Source organism: Zalophus californianus, chromosome X (assembly GCF_009762305.2).
Source record: "Zalophus californianus isolate mZalCal1 chromosome X, mZalCal1.pri.v2, whole genome shotgun sequence".
In the NCBI taxonomy this organism is placed as follows: domain Eukaryota; kingdom Metazoa; phylum Chordata; class Mammalia; order Carnivora; family Otariidae; genus Zalophus; species Zalophus californianus.
The window spans coordinates 46,949,743-46,957,381 of record NC_045612.1 but is presented as its reverse complement, the minus strand read 5'-3'; the positions used below and the strand labels follow the sequence as shown (position 1 = coordinate 46,957,381).

Below are 7,639 nucleotides of genomic sequence, written 5' to 3'. Positions count from 1 at the left end.
GGTAATATAAGATTTATGTGTCTTTTAAATTGTGTCTCGAGTATTTATTGTCTCCATTCCCTTTATAAGCCAATTGGCAAGTTCTTTGCCTCTTACTCTTTTTCTGACACATATAATACATATGTATTCATTTTGGAAAAATGAGAAAAAATAGGTAATCAAGAAAAATTAAAGAAATTTAAGAAAAAAGGCATTCTGATACATATATATAATATGCATGCTTTTAAATGAGATAGTATATCTACAGACTGCTTTTTAAACTGCTTTATTACCTTCACAGTATGTAATAAACATCTTTCCATGCAAGTTGATGAAACTCCCCTGCTGACAGAAAAACTTCTAGACTAAGTTGAAATAAAATCTCCAATAATAAAAATGACAGAAAATCACAGGTTCACAGCAAAGGGTACATCAAGAAAATGCAACTTTGGGAAGCAGGGGGTTTATTATTATTAACCTCAGCATTCAAGGCATAAGGCAAAACTCATCATGATGGTCATGGTGAGGGGGATCGCCTATAAGAATGCGCAAACTGTACCTCAACTGAAGCTCCCTAATTTTCCTCCTTAGCTCTCTCATCTCCTCCATGAACCGTTCCATATCATCTGCATCTCCATCTATCATGTCAAGGTTATTGACAAGCCTATTGGGCATATCCTCTCTAACATCATGGGCAGGTGGGGCCCAACCCGCTCTCATATTTCCTCCAGGCTCCTGGCCTTCACCACCTCCCAAAGGGTGGGCTTCTTCTTCATTCTGCACCGGAGCCTGCTCGTCTCCTTTGCTTTCCTGGGGGACATTTTCCATGTTGAGATTTTTTTTTTTTCCCTGCTTACTCTTCCTAGGAGATAAAAAGCAAGAAGAAGGATGGAATGCTTTGTAACAACAGGATTCAGAGCTCTGTCTGAAAAGGTTTTCCCATGTGAGAGACTTCGTGCGCCCTCTAGGGGACGCCCCAGACCCAGCCCTCCTCCAAAGCCCACAATTTTCCCCGTAAATTTTTCCTTAGGCCACTCCTCACACCTCCTGCACTTAACTCGGGCAGAAAGGGCAGTGAGTCCCCCAGATTCTGTCTTAACCCCTGATAATCCTACACCAGAGGGTCCCAGGCAGTCCCCTACCTGCAGGGATCAGAAGCAGTCTTCCTCTCTTAGCCTTGAAATCTGCTGCACCAACCGACCTAAAGACCTGCAGACAGAAATGCGACAATGGCCAGGACTGATAACTTGATTAAAGGACCAGTATATCAGGGGCCACCAGCTCCGTGGTTGATTTAGGCCTCCGTTAATCAAATGTTGCCACCTTCTCTTTCTCCTCCATCCTGTGTCAGGGCTTCATTTCCTGCCCTTTGATACGCTACCCCGCCCTCCAGAAATGGGCACTGTAATCAAAGATGATTATTTCCAAGCCAGTTTCACCTCTTCTTTAGACCCTTTAACCCCTGTCTCATCCTTCCCGTCACCTAATTACTATTTCTTGAACACAAATGGACAACTTGCTGGGCGGGGGAGTCAAAACAGCTTGCTGGATGGTGACGTGGTTTATTTATAAAAAATTTCAATATGGTTGGGACCCACTAGCCTTTCTGGAACTCACCCTCCTTTCGCTGCCCACCATTTTATGCATCAAAATGGACGAAGGGCGAAGAGGTAGTGTGGACATTGCAAACCTGGACCCGCTGAGGTCTCAGCGCATTGTCTTACTTACCCCAGGGTCCGCAAGCAGCGCCCACGCTTACACCGACCTGCAGGGGTCAGAAACAGTTTCTTGCTCCCCGACTATATCTCAGTCAGAAAGCTTCCGCTCGATTGCCTCCTCCGCAGAAGAGAAGTGTTTCCCGAACCTAACTATCTGTCCCTATCCTCTGCAACCATCATCTCCGCCCCGCTCCGGCCCCCCTCCCCCCGCCCTCGTTTGCCGCAGCCCACCATTTCCGGCTCCAAAATGGACGGAGGGTGGAGAACAGATTCCAGGACCGAGGCCTAGACCCGCGGCGGAGTCCGCCATCCCCAGGGTCAACGGTTGCGACCCCCTCCCTTTGCCCTTCTAGAATCAGGCTGTTTCCTCTCTGTCCCCTTCTCTGGCCCTCCCCTTCCAGACGCCAGATCGCCCAAATACCCACTCCTAGGACATCCTAACTGGTACCCATTCCCAACTCTTGGCCCCTCTCGATCTCCCACCAAGCCCTCCATTTCTTGCACCATATAAATGGGTATTGGGTAAGGGGTAGAGAGAATCCAGTCCTGAACCCTCTCTGGTCTTAGCCCTCTGCCACTCCAGTCAGCGGTCACTAACCTGCTATGGATCAGGGTCAGCTTCTACGACTTCCTCCTTCTCTGGGTTACAGGCTCGCCTGCCTTCAAGGCAAGCAACAGCGAGACGGCGCACAGCCACGAACGACTACCAGACTGCGGTCTGGAGGAAACACGAATCCACGCGTCAGCTCTCTAGGTCTCCTAAGGGCCACGTCACTGTGAGCTCAGATACCCAATTATGGTTCCCACCTGCATTGCGGCAAGAGGGTGGGGGCGGGAGCGTGGGCGGGGCCACCTTTTTTTTCATCCCTGCCTTCTCCCCACTACGACCCATCCCTATTTTTTTTTCTCCTGTTTAGCAGTCTTTAAGACCAAATGGGTCATGATATTTTGTAGTTTATATTTGCCTTTCCCCTGATTTCTGCTGGAGCCTTTATTTTTTTTAAGATTATATTTATTTGACAGAGAGAGAGACACAGCGACAGAGGGAACACAAGCAGGGGGAGTGGGAGAGGGAGAAGCAGTCTTCCTGCAGAGCAGAGCGCCCGATGTAGGGCTCGATCCCAGGACTCTGGGATCATGACCTGAGCCTAAGACAGACAGACACTTAACGACTGAGCCACCCAGGCGCCCCTCTGCTGGAGCCTTTAAATAATTACTTCTGTCTCTTCTAAACCATTAAATGCCTACTTCTCTCCCCTCACTCCCCAGCAAGTAAAACCCAGAATTACCCGTAACAGCGAGACAAGGAAGTCTGGAAAATACATATAAAGTGACCTTAAAAACAAGAAAAACAAAAAAAACCCCACAAACTTTTACTTTATCTCCTTTTTTGGGGGGGGGAGGGAAAGGGTGATTATTTTTGTTTTGTTTCTCATTAGCATGCATTCCATTTTGGGCTTTTATAATTAGACAATACAATTATTTTCAGTTGAAAAATAGGATTTCGAGTTGTAAAATCTTGACAACCTTCCCCTTTTAAGGACTTTAAATTATAAGCCTAAACTGTTGGTTCTCCTTGTGAAAGGACCCCGTGAGGTCTTTCCATGAGGTGAGGCACTGAGTCTTGCTGGTGGATTTTCATACCTTGAGAGCCTGTGACAAACTTATGGTCTCCTCTAAATTATATTAGTACAACTTCACTTTACAAAACTCTGGCATGGCCTCTAAAGTAGGACAACACTGAGGTCTTCCAACAATCCAGAATAATAATCTGGGAAAGTTATGCTGACAGATACAAAGTATCGTGAAGCTATAATATTAAAACAATATTATAGCAGAATAAATATAAGACAAATAAGCAGTAAAGAAGGCCATTGTCATGCCGAAATACAGAGAAATATTAGAAATCTAATTGAAATATTTTTAATTAACAGGGAGAGGTTAGATTACTGAAGGAATGGTGCTGGGACCATTGGTCAGCTATTTGGAAAAAAAATTTGAAGTGCCTTTTTCCTGTTAAATACAGACTTAAAATATTTAGATAAAAGGACATGAAACCACTGAAAGTAGTATATAACAAATGTTACTTTGTATATAATCTTAGGATGAAAAAGTTTGTTAAAAATATAGCACCAGAGGGCGCCTGGGTGGCTCGGATGGTTAAGCGTCTGCCTTCGGCTCGGGTCACGATCCCAGGGTCCTGGGATCGAGTCCTGCATCTGGCTCCCTGCTAGGCGGGGAGCCTGCTTCTCCCTCTGCCTCTTCCTCTCTCTCTCCCTCTGACTCTCATGAATAAATAAATAAAACATTTAAAAAAATATAGCACCAGAGACAGACATGGCCAAAGGGCAACTGGCCTAATCCTGTTGGGGACCCTCTAAGTCTAAAATACCATCCCCCTCAGAATTATCCCAATTAGCGATGGGAAACTGGAATGTTTATCCACAGGCATGGGTTATTTATTGGTAGGTATTACCCTGGGAATGTTAAAGTCTCTGACACTTCAAGGTTGTCCTAAGCCTGGGTTGAGCAAGTTCTGAAGAAGATAACAGAAAAAGTCCTCAGTAAAATTAGTAAAATTAAATACAGACAAGGTAGAAGGACAATATCAGCTTTATTCCTGCCTCGAGAAATATACTACTCACATTTTACTCTAAATCAGTCCAAATATTTTCCTTTAAAAAAGATAATACACACACACACACACACACACACACACACACACACACACGTCCATTCCAATAGTTATGTATATTTGGCTATTTGTAGTTTTCACTATGAGAAACAATGTTGATTGAACTTATTTGTACATAGTTTTTTAAATACCAATATGTATTAAATTAAATTCCTAGGACTGTCATTGAAATGACTACAGATGCTTTTAATTGTCATGGAAATCAACCTTGAAAAATATTGTCTCAATTTGGCATCTATAACATCTGAGCATTCCTGTTTCCTTATGAGTCCACCAACACTGAGTATTACCTGGTTTATTGTACTTTTAAATTTTTGTTTGATTTTTGTTTGATTTTTTCTTATTTCATTTATTTTATTTGACTTCTGGTGAGCATAGCATAACATATAGAGAAGTTGGATCACTATATTGCACACCTGGAATTAAAGTAACATTGTGTATCAACTATACTCAAGTAAAAAAACTGTTTTCAAGGCCATCAGGCAATGTTTTCTAAACCTGCCACATCATAACAGATACCTGAGATTAAGATTCCAGACTTTTCCCTGAAGATTCTAGTTTAATAAATTGGAGCCAGGTCTGGGAACCTGTATTTAAGTTCTTTACACAATTCTTTTTTAAAAAAAGATTTATTTATTTATCTGAGAAAGAGAGAGAGATTGTGATCATGTGGGGGTGGAGGGAGGGGCAGAGGGCGAGGAAGAGAGAGAATCCTATGCAGACTCCCCACTGAGTACAGAGCCTGAAGTGGGGGTCAATTCCACAACCCTGAGACTACAACCTGCGCCGAAATCAGATGCTCAACCAACTGAACCATCCAGGTGCCCCACAATTCTTAAAATTAGGTAGGTTTGGGAATCATGTTATAGGGAAAAAGAATCAAAACTAAATTTAAAAAACCCATCCATTATTAAGTGTTATTTTATTTTTTTATTTTATTTTTTTAAAGATTTTATTTATTTATTTAGAGAGAGAGAGTGAGAGAGCCCAAGAGGGGGGAGGGTCAGAGGGAGAAGCAGACTCCCTGCTGAGCAGGGAGCCCGACGCGGGACTCGATCCCGGAACTCCGGGATCATGACCCAAGCCGAAGGCAGTCGCCCAACCAACTGAGCCACCCTGGCGCCCCAGTGGTCTTTTTTTAAAAGAAAATTATTATGAAATAATTTTAAAGCTACAGAATGATATTAAAAAGTAGCAAAAGAAGCCGCACACGATGGGGCGCCTGGGTGGCTCAGTCGTTAAGCGTCTGCCTTTGGCTCAGGTCATGATCCCAAGGTCCTGGGATAGAGCCCCGCATCAGGCTTCCTGCTCCGCGGGAAGCCTGCTTCCCCCTCTCCCATTCCCCCTGCTTGTGTTCCCTCTCTCGCTGTGTCTCTCTCTGTCAAATAAATAAATAAAATATTAAAAAAAGAAGCCCCACAAGGCCTTCACTATATTCCCCACTTGTTAACATTTTGTTACATTTGCTTTATTATTTTCTCTTCATGTAGAAGGATACATTTTTTTGTGAATCATTTGAGTCAGTTGAAGACTAAATGATCATTTAAAATTATTTAGTTCGATTAATTTCATATAAAATTTTCTTAAAAATTAGTTTTTTTTTGTCTTTGGAGGTTTCTTACATAAAATATGAAATATATATAAACTTGTAATATATAAAGATAACTTTTTAGCATATAGTCTTACTAAATGTTCTCTAGTCACTATTATATTCATACAGTTTATTTATCCTTCTATTTTAATGTAATAGTATATCATATTTTCAGGTTAGTAACAATTAAAGCACTCTACCTGTTTTTGATGTTTCAAGAGTGTTCAAATTATCTTAATTTATTTAACCAACCCCCAATTGATTCATATTGGCATTATTTCCATATATTTAGTTACTGGTCTTGTTTCAATAATGTATATATGCAGATTGCCCTCAAAAATATTATCTGTTCACGCCTTTACCAACATAGGTTGTAATCAATCATATTAATTTAGGAAATATTGAATCATGCAAAACAAGGTTGAGAGAATAAAGCATACAGCCATGCTTTTACACTATATATAGTTTGAAAATATATATAAATATGCATTTACATACAGACAGACACATAGAGACATTTTAAAGTATTTTAAATGTGTGTATATGCATATAAATACATATATATGCACACATATACAAACATAACCTGCTTTTATTACAAATCATGTTTTTGAGATTCATCTATGTTGATGTATAGGTAGATGTAAGTCTCTTTTACAGCAGTACAGTATTCCATTGTATAATTGTATTGTTCATTTTTTGTTTTCCTATTGATACATGTTTAGATTTTTTCTTTTTTTTTTGTTACAAGCATAGATTCAGGAAATACCCTTGTGCATGTCTCCTTTGCACTTCCTTCACTTGAACCGCAAAACTTTATATTTGTTCTGTTTATCATTTTTAGGTTTTTTGTTTTTTTGTAAGCCTGATCTACCAGGATTTTCCAAATCTACCCTTTCTTGGGTGGCATCCTAGATATGTAAATGATACCTAGACACACAGGTTTGTCTTCTGGAGGTTTTAATTTAGTATGTCTGGAATAGGAGATGACAGTTTGTATTTTACGAAGAACCCCAGATTATTTATAAGATCAGGCAAGTTTGGGGGGAGACGAACCATGAGAGATGATGGACTCTGAAAAACAAACTGAGGGTTCTAGAGCTGAGGGAGGTGGGAGGATGGGTTAGCCTGCTTATGGGTATTAAAGAAGGCATGTTCTGCATGGAGCACTGGGTGTTATATGCAAACAATGAATCATGGAACACTACATCAAAAACTAATGATGTAATGTATGGTGATTAATATAACAAAATAATAAATAAATAAATAAATAAATTCCTAGGTTTGGAAGGAAAAAAAATGATCAGGCAAGTTTGGGAACCCTTTAATGAGTTTTAAAAATTACTTCTTTAATTTGCTGATTTATCTTCTTTAATTCTTAGCATAGTTCAACATCTATTCTTAAATATCTTCATTGTCCTTAATGACTGTGTTTAAAAAAATACAGTAATACAGGTATATGTAAAGTAGAAGGTGAATGAGTTTGCTATATATTTTTCAGGAAGTTTATTTTGTATGACTTTATGTATAGGAATACTTTCTTAGCTCAAGCAAGAATGAAGTAATACTTAAAATTGTTCTTTAATATTTAGGATGTTACTTAGCTTCTGACGAGAGTAGCACTTAACAAAATTTTAGGTTGACAGGAAAAGTTTC

At 40.3% G+C, this 7,639-nt stretch overlaps 1 protein-coding gene across 2 annotated transcripts; it reads right to left on the bottom strand.

Moving 5' to 3' along the window:
* Positions 1-249: 249 nt before the first annotated feature.
* BEX5 (brain expressed X-linked 5) lies at positions 250-2,488 on the bottom strand. 2 transcript variants are annotated; one of them, XM_027608148.2, is made up of 4 exons: positions 2,296-2,488; positions 1,708-1,744; positions 1,122-1,188; positions 250-841 (listed from the first exon to the last, which is right to left on the bottom strand). In XM_027608148.2, exon 4 carries the CDS (start codon positions 805-807, stop codon positions 466-468), a length of 342 nt encoding a protein of 113 aa, XP_027463949.1. In that variant the 5' UTR covers positions 808-841; positions 1,122-1,188; positions 1,708-1,744; positions 2,296-2,488; the 3' UTR covers positions 250-465. The 2 variants fall into 2 exon arrangements, with proteins under 2 accessions (XP_027463949.1, XP_027463948.1); XM_027608147.2 differs by lacking the exon at positions 1,708-1,744.
* Positions 2,489-7,639: the final 5,151 nt, after the last annotated feature.

Excerpts from the sequence above, each read along its gene's own strand:
- BEX5 (XM_027608148.2), bottom strand. The coding sequence starts at position 807 with ATGGAAAATGTCCCCCAGGAAAGCAAAGGAGACGAGCAGGCTCCGGTG.